Source organism: Hyla sarda, chromosome 12, assembly GCF_029499605.1.
Source record: "Hyla sarda isolate aHylSar1 chromosome 12, aHylSar1.hap1, whole genome shotgun sequence".
Lineage (NCBI taxonomy): Eukaryota > Metazoa > Chordata > Amphibia > Anura > Hylidae > Hyla > Hyla sarda.
Window position 1 is genome coordinate 9,666,793 of NC_079200.1, and position 18,391 is coordinate 9,685,183.

The 18,391-nt window shown below is 44.8% G+C and overlaps 1 protein-coding gene across 1 annotated transcript in view; it reads right to left on the reverse strand.

Annotated features, from left to right (window-relative positions):
- The window catches only part of LOC130296728 (serine/threonine-protein kinase 17A-like), a 78,629-nt gene that overhangs the window by 28,427 nt on the left and 31,811 nt on the right, over window positions 1-18,391 (reverse strand). Inside the window, exon 2 of the mRNA XM_056548593.1 lies at window positions 8,235-8,447. Coding sequence (XP_056404568.1) covers window positions 8,235-8,447 — 213 coding nt within the window. The remainder of the gene's footprint in view (window positions 1-8,234; window positions 8,448-18,391) is intronic.

Genomic DNA, 18,391 nt, shown 5'->3' on the forward strand with positions numbered 1-18,391 from the left:
CCCACCTCACCATCTGTGCGGCCCCCCCATCACTGGAACTGACCTGGGAAGCATGAGAGAGACTTTCCATACCCTCAAGGCTGTGGCACCACAAGACCCAGCTATACCGCCGTATTGCAATAGAATTCGCTGCACAGTCCACACAATGCAGTTTCCACTGCTAAAATTCCGCCGCTAAAAACAAAAAATGTATCTCAGTCTTTAGGCAGGATCCGCGAAAAATACGTTGTCATCTATGGGAATGGAAATGTCCACTGTGTCCCAGCAATGACTGATTTAGTCAGTACCAGGAATACCCGGAAATTTCCCAGTGTGAACCTAGCCTTGCAAAGAGTAACGACTAGGGCAGTGGTCTCAGTGGTCTGTGGCCCTCCAGATGTTGCAAAACTTTAACACTCAGCATGCCTGGGCAGCCAAAGGCCAGTCTGCCTCCTCCAGAGGATCCACACTGCCCCTGAAAGGTAAATCAAGGCTTCCCTCTCATCGCATTCCTTTGTGCAGTGGTCTCAAACTGTGGCCCTCCAGATGTTGCAAAACTTCAACTCCCAGCATGCCTGGACAGCCAAAGGCCAGTCTGCCTTCTCCAGGGGATCCACACTGTCCCTGAAAAAGGTAAATCAAGGCTTCCCTCTAATCTCATTCCTTTGTGCAGTGGTCTCAAACTGTGGCCCTCCAGATGTTGCAAAACTTCAACTCCCAGCATGCCTGGACAGCCAAAAGCCTGTCTGCCTTCTCCAGGGGATCCACACTGTCCCTGAAAAAGGTAAATCAAGGCTTCCCTCTAATCTCATTCCTTTGTGCAGTGGTCTCAAACTGTGGCCCTCCAGATGTTGCAAAACTTCAACTCCCAGCATGCCTGGACAGCCAAAAGCCTGTCTGCCTTCTCCAAAGGATCAGTTTGACACTCAGAGTCACACATGTCAAACAAAAGTTTCTTCACAAAGTCAGATTATAGGTGTTAACCGAGAGCAACATAGTCGGAGGAAATCTACTTCCCTCTCATCCCTTTGTGCAGTGTGGCCCTCCAAATTGCAAAACTTTGACTCCCAGTATGCCTGGACAGCCAAAAGCCTGTCTGCCTTCTCCAGAGGATCCACACTGTCACTGAAAGGTAAATCAATTCTTCCCTCTCATCTCAGTAGTCTCAAACTGTTGCAAAACTTCAGCTCCCAGCCGTTGGCTGTCTGGGCATGCTGGGAGTTAAAGTTTTGCAACATCTGGAGGGCTACAGTTTGAGACCACTGGCCTAGCACTTCCTGCGGTGTGACGGCTATAATGTTATAAAGTTACAGATGAAGCAGAAGTTTCCACGCTCCGAGTCACAAACGTCAAACAAAAGGTTCTTCACAAAGTGATTATAGATGCGAAACGAGAGCGACATAGACGAGGAAACGACTTCACGCGTCCGTGTCATGGAAAATGTCAATTACCGCTGGAGGAAAGGCGCAAATATCAGCAAATATCGGTGTCACAGCGGGGACCTGTCCGCTCACACACTTTGTAGTTCGCTTCTTTTTATTTATTTTTTTTGTCTCGTGTTTTTTTTGTTTTTGTATTTTTTTCGTAAGGAAGAGCCCCCGGCCCGCGGCCACCTCATGTGACAGGTTCATACTCCCGTACGGTATTCTAGTGCCTGACATTCTTAGATTTCCTGAGAAATATCATAATTTATATATAATCCATGTACTCTCTATGGAAGCACCAGAGATACACGAGCGCTGTACTCAGGTATCTCTGCCGCCCCTATAGACAGTGCATAGATAGATAGATAGATAGATAGATAGATAGAGAGATAGATAGATAGATATAGAGATAGATAGATATGAGATAGATAGATAGATAGATAGATATGAGATAGATAGATATGCGATAGATAGATATGAGACAGATAGATATGAGATAGATAGATAGATAGATAGATATGAGATAGATAGATAGATAGATAGATATGAGATAGATAGATATAGAGATAGATAGGAGATAGATAGATAGATAGATAGATAGATAGATAGATATGAGATAGATAGATAGATAGATAGATAGATATGAGATAGATAGATATGCGATAGATAGATATGAGATAGATAGATAGATAGATATGAGATAGATACATATGAGATAGATAGATATGAGATAGATAGATAGATAGATAGATATGAGATAGATAGATAGATAGATAGATATGAGATAGATAGATATAGAGATAGATAGGAGATAGATAGATAGATAGATAGATATGAGATAGATAGATAGATAGATAGAGAGATAGATAGATATGAGATAGATAGGTAGGTAGACAGACACATAGGAGCAGACATCTTATCTTCCCTGTACAGTGAGGTTGGCGCTCGTGAGGACAGACACCGGGATCTTAACTTCCTGCCGTCTGCCCGGAGCAGAATCCCACAGAAAACAACAGAACGGAATTTCCAAGCTGAATTTATTTGCGGATTCTGCTGTGTGAGCATAGCCTATGGACTCCTTCACACTTACGGGCGGAGATTCCATTTGCAGCAGGCGCCGCCGACTGGACCGCTCGGAAATGCGCCATAGGCAGCAATGCATTTCCTAACGCATTCAAGATATTCCATAGTGTGAATGGTGCAGCAGAATCCCACTGAAAGCAATGGGAGGCTGCTGCATCGTATTTCTGCAGCGCAGTTCTGCTCGGAAAATACGTAGTGTGAATGGGCCCTTCCAGTCTGCTGTATCTCATTAGAAACTGTGCACCCTGCGGGGTCCCCTTGAGGACCAGCCGATCATGAGTTTGGGGAACCCCAATAGAACGTAACCTCACTGCCGACCATCTAAAACTACTCGGATGTAATATTTGACTTTCGCCCAAGTGAAATCCTCCAAAATGGCGAGAGCTGAATGGGTTAATCTCCGCCCTGGCTGCGTAAAGACGCCTTTATGAGAATTCATTGTCTCAGCGCATTCCATGTCCGGAGGCCTGCGAGTCCCGTTGACTGTCTACACGAGCGGATAATGAGATCTGCGGCGCGCGGCCTTATATCCTGGCGATCTGCTCCTCTTCAGCTGCTGGACGGACGTCATGGAAAAAATAATCGAATAATAAGTCAGGAAAGCGGCGCAAGGCTAATCTGCGCAGAATGTACACAGCACCTGGCCCGCCATTCACAACATGAAGTCAGCCGTGCACGATACACGCGGCGCCCATTGTGCGGTGAGGAGAAGGAATGCCGTAATCCTATTTACCTGCAGATACGGCTGGCTTCTTGCTTCCTGTCGGTGTCAGTTTTTGCGCAAAATGCACTTTACCGCCGTCTCTTTATTAAAGGGGTACTCCGCCCCTAGACATTTTTTCCCCTACCCAAAGGTTTTGTTAACGGAACATTATAACGGATAATTCTATAGTGTGTACTACAGAGGAAATTATTTTCATTTTGGAACACAGTGCTCTCTGCTGACATCATGACCACAGTGCTCTCTGCTGACATCTCTGTCCATTTTAGGAACTGTCCAGAGTAGGAGAAAATTCCCCATAGGAAACATATGCTGCTCTGGACAGTTCCTAAAATGGACAGAGATGTCAGCAGAGAGCACTGTGGTCATGATGTCAGCAGAGAGCTCTGTGTTCCAAAAAGAAAAGAATTTCCCATGTAGTTTTCACCTGCTAATAAGTACTGGAAGGATTAAGATTTTTTAATAGAAGTAATTTACAAATCTGTTTAACTTTCTGGCACCAGTTGATTTAAAAAAAATAAAAAACTTTTTCACCGGAGTACCCCTTTAACCCCTTGGGGACGGAGCCCATTATGACCCTAAGGACGGGAGCATTTTTTGCAAATCTGACCACTGTCACTTTAAGCATTAATGCTGGAATGCTGGAATGCTTTTACTTATAAATTTGATTCCGAGATAGTTTTTTCGTGACATATTCTACTTTATGTTAGTGGTAAATTTTCGGCGATACTTGCATCATTTCTTGGTGAAAAATGCAAAAATTTCATGAAAAATTTAAAAATGTTGCATTTTTCTAACTTTGAAGCTCTCTGCTTATAAGGAATATGGATATTCCAAATAAATTATATATTGATTCACATATACAATATGTCTACTTTATATTTGCATCATAAAATTGATGAGTTTTTACTTTTGGAAGACACCAGAGGCTTCAAAGTTCAGCAACAATTTTCCAATTTTTCGCAAAATTTTCAAAATCTGAATTTTTCAGGGACCAGTTCAGGTTGGAAGTGGATTTTAAGGGTCTTCATATTAGAAATACCCCATAAATGACCCCATTATAAAAACTGCACCCCCCAAAGTATTCAAAATGACATTCAGTAAGTGTATTAACCCTTTAGGTGTTTCACAGGAATAGCAGCAAAGTGAAGGAGAAAATTCAAAATCTTCATTTTTTACACTGGCATGTTCTTGTAGACCCAGTTTTTGAATTTTTACAAGGGGTAAAAGGAAAAAAATCCTCTCAAAATTTGTAACCCAATTTCTCTCGAGTAAGAAAATACCTCATATGTCTATGTAAAGTGTTCGGAGGCGCAGTAGAGGGCTCAGAAGGGAAGGAGCGACAATGGGATTTAGGAGAGTGAGTTTTTCTGAAATGGTTTTTGGGGGGCATGTCCCATTTAGGAAGCCCCTATGGTGCCAGGACAGCAAAAAAAAAACACATCGCACACTATTATGGAAACGACACCCCTCAAGGAACGTAACAAGGGGTACGGTGAGCCTTAACACCCCACAGGTGTTTGACAACTTTTTGTTAAAGTCAGATGTGTAAATGAAAAAAAAAAAATTTTCCACTAAAATGCTGGTTTTTCCCCAAATTTTACTTTTTTACAAAGGGTAATAGGAGAAAATGCCCCCCAAAATTTGTAACCCCATTTCTTCTGAGTATGGAAATACCCCATGTTTGGACGTCAAGTGCACTGCGAGCGAACTACAATGCTCAGAAGAGAAGGAGCGCCATTGAGCTTTTAGAGAGATAATTTGTTTGGAATGGTAGTCGGGGGCCATGTGCATTTACAAAGCCCCCCGTGGTGACAGAACAGTGGACCCCCCACATGTGACCCCATTTTGGAAACTACACCCATCACGGAATGTAATAAGGGGTGCAGTGAGCATTTACACCCCACTGGTGTTTGACAGATCTTTGGAACAGTGGGCTGTGCAAACAAAAAAATTAAATTTTTCATTTTCACGGACCACTGTTCCAAAAATCTGTCAGACACCTGTGGGGCGTAAATACTCACTGTACCCCTTATTACATTCCGTGAGGGGTGTAGTTTCCAAAATGGGGTCACATGTGGGTATTTATTTTTTTGCATTTATGTCAGAACCGCTGTAAAATCGGCCACCCCTGTGCAAATCACCAATTTCGGCCTCAAATGTACATAGTGCGCTCTCACTCCTGAGCCTTGTTGTCCGCCCGCAGAGCATTTTACGCCCACATATGGGGTATTTCCGTACTCAGGAGAAATTGCGTTACGAATTTTGGGGGTCTTTTTTTCCTTTTACCTCTTGTGAAAATAAAAAGTAAAGGGCAACACCAGCATGTTAGTGTAAAAAAATTTTTTTTTTACACTAACAGGTTGGTGTAGACCCCAACTTTGCACAGAGAGAGAGGCGGGGCCTCATTCTGGAGATCACGGCGGCCCCAGAGCAGCATGGGCAGCCTTCCGCACTGCAGATGTTTTCGGACTACATCTCCCATGATGCTTTGGCAGCATTTTGGCTGTAAGGGCATCATGGGAGATGTAGTCCACAGTATCGAAGGTTGCCTACCCCTGTCCCAGAGTGCCCCTTTAATCGGACTGAATTTTTTAGCTATTTTTTATTTCCGCCAGGGTTCTTGGCGACTGATAAGATACTTGAGAAGACGGTGATCACTTCTGCAACACTAAACCGCTTCGTTTAAAAAGGTGCGACCACAACATTTGCGCAGATGCTTTCGTAAGCTCCATATAAGGTTAGACGCCTCGGCCTTGCACGGCTTTATCGCCGCCGCCGTCTGTGAGCCGGGCAGGATGTGGTTAAATGACACAGACACGAGAATACAGTTCTCAGAAAGACGCGACGCGGGTTTCACATAGAGCGATGCAGTGACGTTTCCTATATCTCAGTAGGTTTGAGGTTCTCAGTGTTACATTTTAACTCCACTTAGTTGAGTATTTCCTAACCAGGCTGCAAAACTACAACTCCCAGCATGCCCGGACAGCCTTCGGCTGTCCGGGCATGCTGGGAGTTGTAGTTTTGCAACAGCTGGAGGCACCCTGGTTGGGAAACACTGTCCTAGATGGGCAAAATCCAATGATAGAGTAACCTGAAACCTGGATTGCACAGCTTGTCTGCCTATTCCAGAGGATTCACACTGTCACTGAAAGGTAAATTAGGCCTCCCTCTCATCAAAGCAGCCTTTTGGTGTGCTGGGAATTGTAGTTTTGCAACAGCTGGAGGCACCCTGGTGGGGAAAAAAAAACTCCTCCAGAGGATCTGCACTGTCTCTGAAAGGTAAATCAAGGATTCTATCTCATCTAAGCAGCCTTTGGCTGTCCGGGCATGCTGGGAGTTGTAGTTTTGTAACAGCTTGAGGCACCTTGGGAAATAAAATAAAAAAAACTCCTCCAGAGGATCTGCACTGTCTCTGAAAGGTAAATCAAGGATTCTCTCTCATCTCAGCAGCCTTTGGCTGTCCGGGCATGATAGGAGTTGTAGTTTTACAACAGCTGAAGGCACCCTGGTTGAAAAAAAAAAACTACTCCAGAGGATGTGCACTGTCTCTGAAATGTAAATTTAGGATTCTCTCTCATCTCAGCACCCTTTGGCTGTCCGGGCATGCTGGAAGTTGTAGTTTTGTAACAGCTGGAGGCACCCTGGTTGGGAAACACTGTCCTAGATGGGCAAAATCCAATGATAGAGTAACCTGAAACCTGGATTGTACAGCTTGTCTGCCTATTCCAGAGGATTCGAACTGTCACTGAAAGGTAAATCAGGCCTCCCTCTCATCAAAGCAGCCTTTTGGTGTGCTGGGAATTGTAGTTTTGCAACAGCTGGAGGCACCCTGGTTGGGAAAAAAAACTCCTCCAGAGGATCTGCACTGTCTCTGAAAGGTAAATCAAGGATTCTCATCTAAGCAGCCTTTGGCTTTCCAGGAATGCTGGAAGTTGTAGTTTTGTAACAGCTGGAGGCACCCTGGTTGGGAAACACTGTCCTAGATGGGAAAAATCCAATGATAGAGTAATCTGAAACCTGGATTGTACAGCTTGTCTGCCTATTCCAGAGGATTCACACTGTCTCTGAAAGGTAAATCAGGCTTTCCTCTCATCAAAGCAGCCTTTTGGTGCGCTGGAAGTTGTAGTTTTGCAACAACTGGAGGCACCCTGGTTGGGAAACACTGTTTTAATACATTTTGAGGGTCTGTGAGTGCACAGTGGGAGTTGGAGTTCTGCAACAGCCGGAGAGCCGCAGATTGGAGAACCCTGCTCTAACATGTATGAGGTTTGTCAGGGCACAATGGGAGTTGTAGTTGTGCAACAATTGGAGATCCACAGGTTTGGGAACCCTGCTCTAATGTGTATGAAGCTTTCCAGGGCATGATGGGAGTTGTAGTTTGCAACAGCTGGAGGCACACTGATTGGGAAACACTGTTCTAATGTGTTTGGGGGTCTGTGAGTGCATAGTGGGAGTTGTAGTTTTGCAACAGCCAGAGAGCCGCAGATTGGAGAACCCTGCTTTAACAAGTATGAGGTTTGTCAGGGCAAGATGGGAGTTGTAGTTTGCAACAGCTGGATGCACCCTGGTTGAGAAACACTGTTCAAATGTGTTTGGGGGTCTGTGAATGCACAATGGGGGTTGTAGTTTTGCAACAGCCGGAAAGTCACAGGCTGAGGAACCCTACTCTAATGTACATGAGGTTTGTCAGGGCATGATAGGAGTTGTAGTTGTGCAATAGTTATAGAGCCGCAGATTGGAAAACCCTGCTCTAATATGTATACTGTTTGTCAGGGCATGATGGGAGTTGTAGTTTAGCAACAGCTGGACAGTCACAGGTCAAGGGACCCTGCTCTAATAGTTCTGCAACAGCTGGAGGCACCTGTTTGGGAAACACTGCCAAACAGATCTCAAAGTAAATCCATAATGGTGTCTTTATTATCACCACAAGATGGCGCTCTACAGAAATCCACATTTGTATTACCCAGAATCCTTCGGGGGAGCAACAACCAACATGAAGCCCCAGATGGGGCCGAAACACTTACTATTCCATGACCAGGACGATTTCGCTGCTTGTCTCGAAGACCTCGTTCAGATTCACCACGTAGGGCGAGAAGCGCGCCATTTCCAGGATGGCGATCTCGTTGATAACGTCGCGGCGGCAGTCTTCCCCCTTTCGCCGTTTCCTCAGAAACTTTGCTGCGTATTCTTTGCCGGTCAACAATTCGACACATTTCTTCACCACGGCAAATTTCCCCCTATGGCGGAAGAAAAAGATAAAAACGGTTACGATTCGCCTTTATTTATTTTCCCATCGTGAACAGAGACAATCGTATTCTTAGGCCATTGTTCACACACTGTAAAAAAAAACGAAACTTAAAAAAACATTAGCACATTTTGTATGTACAATACGAGAACGCACGGAGCCATTACACAAATGTTTTTTTTTCATGATCAGAGAGGATGTCAGGTTGTCCGCAGTGAAGCGTGCACCTCCCCCGCTCGCTACGGACATCTCCTAATGCATCATATTTAGCTTCTCCGCATTCGCCAGTAAACAGGAAATTCAAGATTTAAAGCTATTATAGTCTCCAAGCGTGCTTTATACTTCCTACCAACCTTCTACAACAATCTCCAATCTGTGGCCCTCCAGTTGCTGCAAAACTACAACTCCCAGCATGCCCGGACAGCCAAAGGCCTGTCTGCCTCCTCCAGAGGATCCATACTGTCTCTGAAAGGTAAATCAAGGCTTTCATCTCTTCCCTTTGAGCAGTGGTCTCAAATGTTGGTGCTCTTTATGTTGCAAAACTTCAACTCTGAGCATGCCAGGACGGCTGTCCGGGCATGCTGGGAGTTGTAGTTTTGCAACATCTAGAGATCCACAGTGTGGTATAAAGCATAGGCTGTTATTAGAGAATAATGTAAAGGCTCTTGTGTCTGCCTCCTCCAGAGGATCCATACTGTCCCTGAAAGGTAAATCAAGGCTTCTGTCTCATCTCATCCCTTTGAGCAGTAGTCTCAAACGGTGGCCCTCCAGTTGCTGCAAAACTACAACTCCCAGCATGCCCGGATAGCCAAAGGCCTGTCTGCCTCCTCCAGAGGATCCATACTGTCCCTGAAAGGTTAATCAAGGCTTCCCTCTCATCCCTTTGTGCAGTGGTCTCAAACAGTTGCGCTCTTGCTGTTGCAAACATCTAGAGGTTCACAGTGTGGTATAAAGCATAGGCTGTTATTAGAGAATAATGTAAAGGTTCTTGTGTCTACCTCGTGCTTACCTCTTTTTGCTGATGTGGCAGGCACGGGATAGGCTCCATTTTGGTTTACAAATCCACAATGATGCGGGTTCTGTTATGCCCAATGGGGAGGTTTATCAAAACCTGTGTAGAGGAACAGTGGTGCAGTTGCCCATGGCAACCAATAAGATCGCTTCTTTCATTTTCACAGAGGCCTATGAAAAATGAAAGAAGGGATCTGATTGGTTGCTATGGGCAACTGCACCGCTGTTCCTCTACACAGGTTTTGATAAACCTCCCCAATGTCTTCACAAAGTAATGCCTTGGGCTTCCCCAGCATCCCATCGGCACCCCGCGATTACACTGTGGGGGTGCCCATGGGACCACTAGCCACCATAGATCACCGGGATATTTAAATGCCACAATCGCTATTGATCGCAGCATTTAAACAGTTAAATGAGGGACATCTGAGCGATCTACAATCTTAGTCATTAATGGCAGATCCCGGTCATCCCGCATCATATTCTCTGACTCTACCCATGACGTATCGGTACATCATGGGTCGGGAAGGGGTTAAGAACTACAGGGGTCATTTATTAACATGTGCGACCTTAGTTTTTTTTTTTTTTCTGTCTGTGCGGCGCATTCGTTTTGCAACAGCTGGAGACACACTGGTCTATAGTGATGGGAAGGCTGTCTGGCAGTCACTGACACACCTGATTTACTGTTTCAGAACTACAACAACCAGCAAGCCTGGACAGCCTTTGACAGTTCAGGCATGCTGGGAGTTGTAGTTCTGCAACAGCTGGAGGCACCCTGGTTGGGAAACACCCTGAAGGGTGTCTGGCAGTCACTGACACAACTGATTTACTGTTGCAAAACTACAACTTCCAGCATGCCCGGACAGCCGTTGGCTGTCCGGGCATGCTGGGAGTTGTAGTTTTGCAACAGCTGGAGACACCCTGGTTGAGAAACACTGTCTATACTGACATTAAAGGGGTACTCCCCTGGAAAACATTATTATTATTATTATTTTTTTTAAATCAACTGGTGCCAGAAAGTTGAACAGATTTGTAAATTACTTCTATTTAAAAAGCTTAATCCTTCCAGTACTTATCATCTGCTGTATGATCCACAGGAAGTTCTTTTCTTTTTGAATTTTCTTTCAGTGCTCTCTGCTGACACCTCTGTCCATGTCAGGAACTGTCCAGAGCAGGAGAGGTTTGCTATGGGGGATTTTCTCCCGCCTCTGTACAGTTCCTAAAATGGACAGAGGTGTCAGCAGAGAGCACTGTGGTCAGACAGAAAGGAAATTCAAAAAGGAAAAGAACTTCCTGTGGAGCATACAGCAGCTGATAAGTACTGGAAGGATTAAGATTTTTAATAGAAGTCATTTACAAATCTGTTTAACTTTCCAGCGCCCGTTGATTTAAAAAAAAAAAAAAAAAATGTTTTATGGTGGAGTACCCCTTTAATCCTTCACTGTCCTCCTCCCCTACGGGGTTAATATCTCGGTTACCTGGCTATCAGGTGAGGTATTTGCAGATAACCTTGAGATGTCCCGGCGCACTGCAGACCGTCTCCACCACTCAGGACCGCAGACCTTATCTGGGACGTGAGCCGGTGGGGTCTCTGAATGGATACGGGAGCGCTGGCTGTGTCGCCTATAACCGCCTATATACAAGTCGCCACCAGTGGTATTAGGGTCACCACCTTTCTGCTGTGGAAAATCCGCCGCAAGCCCCATTGAAGTCAGTAGGGTCTGCGGCGGATATTCCGCGGTAGAAAATCTGCTGCGGACAGCCAAGAAGAGCCCGCCCACTTTCAAATACGCAGCGGCACACCCGCAAATGAAACTGCCTGTGTGAAAGTACCCTAAGGCTGGGTTCACACTGTGGAATCTCTGGGCAGAACAGTGTAATCTTTTTAGTAAGACACAGTGATCTCTGCTGACACCTCTGTCCGTGTTAGATCAATGATTTATAAGGTCTACTCAATATTTCACAAAACTATATATCATTTGCTCAGCTCCTCCTGCTCTATAACATGATACCTGCAGATTGTACTGTATTGTATATATCATCTACTCAGCTCCTCCTGCTCTATAACCTGATATCTGCAGATTGTACTGTATTATATATATCATCTGCTCAGCTCCTCCTGCTCTATAACATGATACCTGCAGATTATACTGTATTGTACATATCATCTGCTCAGCTCCTCCTGCTTTATAACATGTTACCTGCAGATTGTACTGTATTGTATATATCATCTGCTCAGCTCTTCCTGCTCTATAACATGATACCTGCAGATTGTACTGTATTGTATATACCATCTACTCAGCTCCTCCTGCTCTATAACATGTTACCTGCAGATTGTACTGTATTGTATATATATCATCTGCTCAGCTCCTCCTGCTCTATAACATGATACCTGCAGATTGTACTGTATTGTATATATCATCTGCTCAGCTCCTCCTGCTCTATAACATGATACCTGCAGATTGTACTGTATTGTATATATCATCCGCTCAGCTCCTCCTGCTCTATAACATGATACCTCCAGATTGTACTGTATTGTATATATCATCTGCTCAGCTCCTCCTGCTCTATAACATGTTACCTGCAGATTGTACTGTATTGTATATATCATCTGCTGAGCTCCTCCTGCTCTATAACATGATACCTGCAGATTGTACTGTATTGTATATATCATCTGCTCAGCTCCTCCTGCTCTATAACATGATACCTGCAGATTGTACTGTATTGTATATATCATCCGCTCAGCTCCTCCTGCTCTATAACATGATACCTCCAGATTGTACTGTATTGTATATATCATCTGCTCAGCTCCTCCTGCTCTAACATGTTACCTGCAGATTGTACTGTATTGTATATATCATCTGCTGAGCTCCTCCTGCTCTATAACATGATACCTGCAGATTGTACTGTATTGTATATATCATCTGCTCAGCTCCTCCTGCTCTATAACATACCTGCAGATTGTACTGTAATGTATATATCATCTGCTCAGCTCCTCCTGTTCTATGACCTGATACCTGCAGATTGTACTGTATCGTATATATCATCTGCTCAGCTCCTCCTGCTCTATAACATGATACCTGCAGATTGTACTGTATTGTATATATATCATCTGCTCAGCTCCTCCTGCTCTATAACATGTTACCTGCAGATTGTATTGTATTGTATATATCATCTGCTCAACTCCTCCTGCTCTATAACATGATACCTGCAGATTGTACTGTATTGGTTATATATCTGCTCAGCTCCTCCTGCTCTATAACATGTTACCTGCAGATTGTACTGTATTGTATATATAATCTGCTCAGCTCCTCCTACTCTATAACATGATACCTGCAGATTGTACTGTAATGTATATATTGTCTGCTCAGCTCCTCCTGCTCTATAACATGATACCTGCAGATTGTACTGTAATGTATATATCATCTGCTCAGCTCCTCCTGCTCTATAACATGATACCTGCAGATTGTACTGTATTGTATATATATAATCTGCTCAGCTCCTCCTGCTCTATAACATGTTACCTGCAGATTGTATTGTATTGTATATATATCATCTGCTCAGCTCCTCCTGCTCTATAACATGATACCTGCAGATTGTACTGTATTGTATATATAATCTGCTCAGCTCCTCCTGCTCTATAACATGATACCTGCAGATTGTACTGTATTGTATATATCATCTGCTCAGCTCCTCTTGCTCTTAAACATGTTACCTGCAGATTGTACTGTATTGTATTTATCATCTGCTCAGCTCCTCCTGCTCTATAACATGTTACCTGCAGATTGTACTGTATTGTATATATATCATCTGCTCAGCTCCTCCTGCTCTATAACATGATACCTGCAGATTGTACTGTATTGTATATATCATCTGCTCAGCTCCTCCTGCTCTATAACATGTTACCTGCAGATTGTACTGTATTGTATATATATCATCTGCTCAGCTCCTCCTGCTCTATAACATGATACCTGCAGATTGTAATGTATTGTATATATCATCTGCTCAGCTCCTCCTGCTCTATAACATAATACCTGCAGATTGTACTGTATCGTATATATCATCTGCTCAGCTCCTCCTGCTCTATAACATGATACCTGCAGATTGTACTGTATTGTATATATATCATCTGCTCAGCTCCTCCTGCTCTATAACATGTTACCTGCAGATTGTATTGTATTGTATATATCATCTGCTCAACTCCTCCTGCTCTATAACATGATACCTGCAGATTGTACTGTATTGGTTATATATCTGCTCAGCTCCTCCTGCTCTATAACATGTTACCTGCAGATTGTACTGTATTGTATATATAATCTGCTCAGCTCCTCCTACTCTATAACATGATACCTGCAGATTGTACTGTAATGTATATATTGTCTGCTCAGCTCCTCCTGCTCTATAACATGATACCTGCAGATTGTACTGTAATGTATATATCATCTGCTCAGCTCCTCCTGCTCTATAACATGATACCTGCAGATTGTACTGTATTGTATATATATAATCTGCTCAGCTCCTCCTGCTCTATAACATGATACCTGCAGATTGTACTATATTGTATATATCATCTGGTCAGCTCCTCCTGCTCTATAACATGTTCCCAGCAGATTGCACTGTATTGTATATATCATCTGCTCAGCTCCTCCTGCTCTATAACATGATACCTGCAGATTGTACTGTATTATATATATATCTTCTGCTCAGCTCCTCTTGCTCTATAACATGTTACCTGCAGATTGTACTGTATTGTATATATCATCTGCTCAGCTCCTCCTGCTCTATAACATGATACCTGCAAATTGTAACGTATTGTATATATATCATCTGCTCAGCTCCTCCTGCTCTATAACATGTTACCTGCAGATTGTACTGTATTGTATATATCATCTGCTCAGCTCCTCCTGCTCTATAACATGATACCTGCAAATTGTAATGTATTGTATATATATAATCTGCTCAGCTCCTCCTGCTCTATAACATGTTACCTGCAGATTGTACTGTATTGTATATATCATCTGCTCAGCTCCCCCCCCCCCCCCCCCCGAGGTTATGGGGTCATAATTTAGGTGATATTAGTAAATGTTTGCTCTTTCTAATGCATCAGAGCAGATAAGAAGCGTTTTAATGTGTCATTTGTCTATTGACCAAACAGAAGACTTTGCTCTCACATTCACTAAATGGATTAGCGCGTCTACATCTTATTTAATGTCTGCCTATGGGGATTAACAGAAAACCATTTCTTTCTCTTTTCTCTTTGGCTTCAAAGTAACCTGACCCAGGTCCGACGGGGAGACAAGGACACCTCTCAATGAAGTGAAGTACTTGAACTAATCCCATTTGCTCCGACATGTTTGTCTAGTGCTTGTATGAAGGGAAATATTTTTTCGCCATAGGACCCGTATCTTTTCCTTTAAGGCGACAATCACGTTCAGGCAAATAGAAGAAAATGTCATTTATATTTTCACTAAAACCTAAACCAAGATTATCTGACATGTGATATTCTCTATGGCAGTGGTTTTCAACCTGCGGACCTTGCAAAACTACAACTCCCAGCATGCCCGGACAGCCGTTGGCTGTCCGGGCATGCTGGGAGTTGTAGTTTTGCAACATCTGGAGGTCCGCAGGTTGGAGTCCACTGCTCTTTTGGCTTATTCCAGCAATACATATAATGGCAGGTGGCCAGAACTTGTTTCGGGAGTTGTAGTTTTGCAACATCTGGAGGTCCGCAGGTTGGGGACCACTGCTCTATGGACTTTTTCCAGCAATACATATAATGGCAGGTGGCCAGAACTTGTTTCGGGAGTTGTAGTTTTGCAACATCTGGAGGTCCGCAGGTTGGGGACCACTACTCTATGGGCTTATTCCAGCAATACATATAATGGCTGGTGGCCAGAACTTGTTTCGGGAGTTGTAGTTTTGCAACATCTGGAGGTCCGCAGGTTGGAGACCACTGCTCTATGGGCTTTTTCCAGCAATACATATAATGGCTGGTGGCCAGAACTGGTTTCGGGTGGTAGTCATCACTATGCACTTTTAGTCTTCTTGGGCCCCCACTCTGTCAGGGGGAGACAGAATGGATCAGGGTGCCTCCAACTGTTGCAAAACTACAACTTCCAGCATGCCCGGACAGCCTTTGGCATGAACCTAACATAAAATTTAGACATGTTCCCAATACCAACACTGCTATCTGCACCCATATCACACATTTGAAGGAGTACCTGTCCCTGATACCTGGACACCATTAAAATCCCCCCCCCCCCCCATGTCTCCTGTGTTCCTGCGCTGAGGCCTTTTCATCATTTGTTCCATTATCCGGAGAGGTGCAGGACCTGCCATGCGATGTTGTCATTTTAGCAGGTCCTGCACTGCTCCAGATAGAAGGAGAAGGTCCTGCACCACTAACAGAGTGGAGGGGAGAGAACTCATTGGGGAAACTACTGAATGAGGGCCTCTACCTTATAGGGGGGGATTCCTGACTTCTATCTACTGGGGTCTTCTACCTAAAAGAAGAGGGTTCACTTCCTAACTGCTGAGGGCTTCTACCTAAAAATTCCCTACTTGCCTTTTTTTGGGGGCTTCTACCTAAACGGGGAGGATTCCATACCTACCTATTGGAGCTTCTACCTAATAGGAGGATTCCTTACCTACATATCTTCTAAGGGCTTCTACCTAAAATGGAAGAGTTCCCTACCTACTGGGGGTTTCTACCAAATAGGAGGGATTTCCTACCTAACTACTGGGGGCTTTGACCTAAAAGCAGTGGATTCCCTACCTAACTAGCTACTGGGGGCTTCTACCTTATAGGGGGGATTCCTGACTTCTATTTACTGGGGTCTTCTACTTAAAAGAAGAGTGTTCCCTTCCTAACTGCTAAGGGATTCTACCTAATAGGAGGATTCCTTACCTACATATCTTCCAAGGGCTTCTACCTAAAATGGAAGTGTTCCCTACCTACTGGGGGTTTCTACCAAATAGGAGGGATTTCCTACCTAACTACTGGGGGCTTTGACCTAAAAGCAGTGAATTCCCTACCTACCTAGCTACTGGGGGCTTCTACCTTATAGGGGGGATTCCTGACTTCTATTTACTGGGGTCTTCTACTTAAAAGAAGAGGGTTCCCTTCCTAACTGCTGAGGGCTTCTACCTAATAGGGATAATTGCCTACTTGCCTTTTTTGCTGGGGCTTCTACCTAAAAGGGGAGGATTCCCTACCTAACCACTAGGGGCTTCTACCTAATAGGGGAGGGAATTCCCTATCTAACCACTAGGGGCTTCTACCTAATAGGGGAGGGAATTCCCTACCTAACCACTAGGGGCTTCTACCTAATAGGGGAGGGGATTCCTTACCTACTGGGGACATATCTTAGTTATGAGTGTCAGTGAGGGCCTCATGTTCTGCTTTCGCCTGAGGCTTCACAAAGTCTAGAGCCGCCTCTGCTGTCACATGACATTAAGAATAGCATTGGTAATTGGTATCGGTGAGTATCAGAACTCCTTTGAAGTTATCCCTAACGCTGTAATTTAATGTAACGTTTGCCCTGAAGCATCGTCTTTGTGCACATACCAGAGAACGAGCCCTAAGGCCTCGGCTAGAAGAAGAGGCATGGTGATATATAGTGTACAGCCCCCTGCATCCATGATTGGGGAGGTAAGTCCATTTCAGACAAAGAAAAGTCCTAAAACAAGAGGCCCATTGTTAGAAAAGGAAGGTGGTCAGCCAGGGGGGACAGTGAAAACGTACGCTACAAATAGGGTGGGATTCTTGGAATTCCATCCCAGCAGAGGTGGTGAGTCCAGCAGAAGCCTCCGACATGGGGACTGACTCTGTATCTGGGCCAAAGCCAAGAATCTAACAGAACATTTCTATAACACCTATAGAAAGGTCAGGTTATTGCCCACGGAAGCCAGTCTTAAAGGGGTACTCCGCCCCCAGACATCTTACGGTATCTCCTATTCAAAGGATACAGGATAAGATGTCTGATCGTGGGGGTCCCGCCGCTGGGGACCCCGCGATCTCCCTGCTGCACCCGGCGTTCGTATAGAGCGTCGGATGCATCGCCGGAGGCTCATGATGTCACGGCCACGTCCCGCTCGTGATGGCACTGCCACGCCCCCTCAATGCAAGTCTACGGGAGGGGGGGGTGACGTCCGTCACACCCCCCTCCCATAGACTTGCATTGAGGGGACGTGGCCGCGACAGCACGAGCGGGGCCTGACGTGAGGTCACGAGCCTCCACCCCGCATCGCCAGTCATACGGCATGGAGCAAAATTCGCTCCGTGCACCAGATGTCTGGTGTGCCGTGAGGCGGGACCCCCGTGATCAGACATCTTATGCCTCATCCTTTGGATAGGGGATAAGATGTCTAGCGGCGGAGTACCCCTTTAATCTTCTGCGGCTTTATTCTGGAACACTACGGACTATGGCACATTCCCACCTCTGTTTGTACCTGGAACTGGAGTTACATAAATACCGTAATTCCGTCCGGCGCAGCGTCGGGTTCTTCCCAGTATGACAGATTTATTGTATGTAAATTCGGCTTCTGATCCTATCGGGAAAGTTTCTTTCCAACCAGAAGATAAATGTCGGGATTTATAGACACTATTTAGTGCAGGTGATAAGGACTGACTGTACCCATAACTCTTCACCGGGATGTCTTCAAGGGATGTCTACTGGAGAAACACGTGAGGGACAAGGGCGCACGTACCATGGTGGAGGCCACGTGGCTGCTAAGGGGCCCTCGTCCTGGTTGGTCCTATTGGTTAAAAAAAAACTCGTGGGGTATTGACTAATGGGTTGTGGAAAGGGAACTGGTCATCTTTTTGGTACCAGGGCCTAATATGTTACACTGCTGGCGGAGGCGGGACATCTCTAAGGCTGACGATCAGCTGATCAGCAGTGTGATGAGACGACCACCGGCAACCAA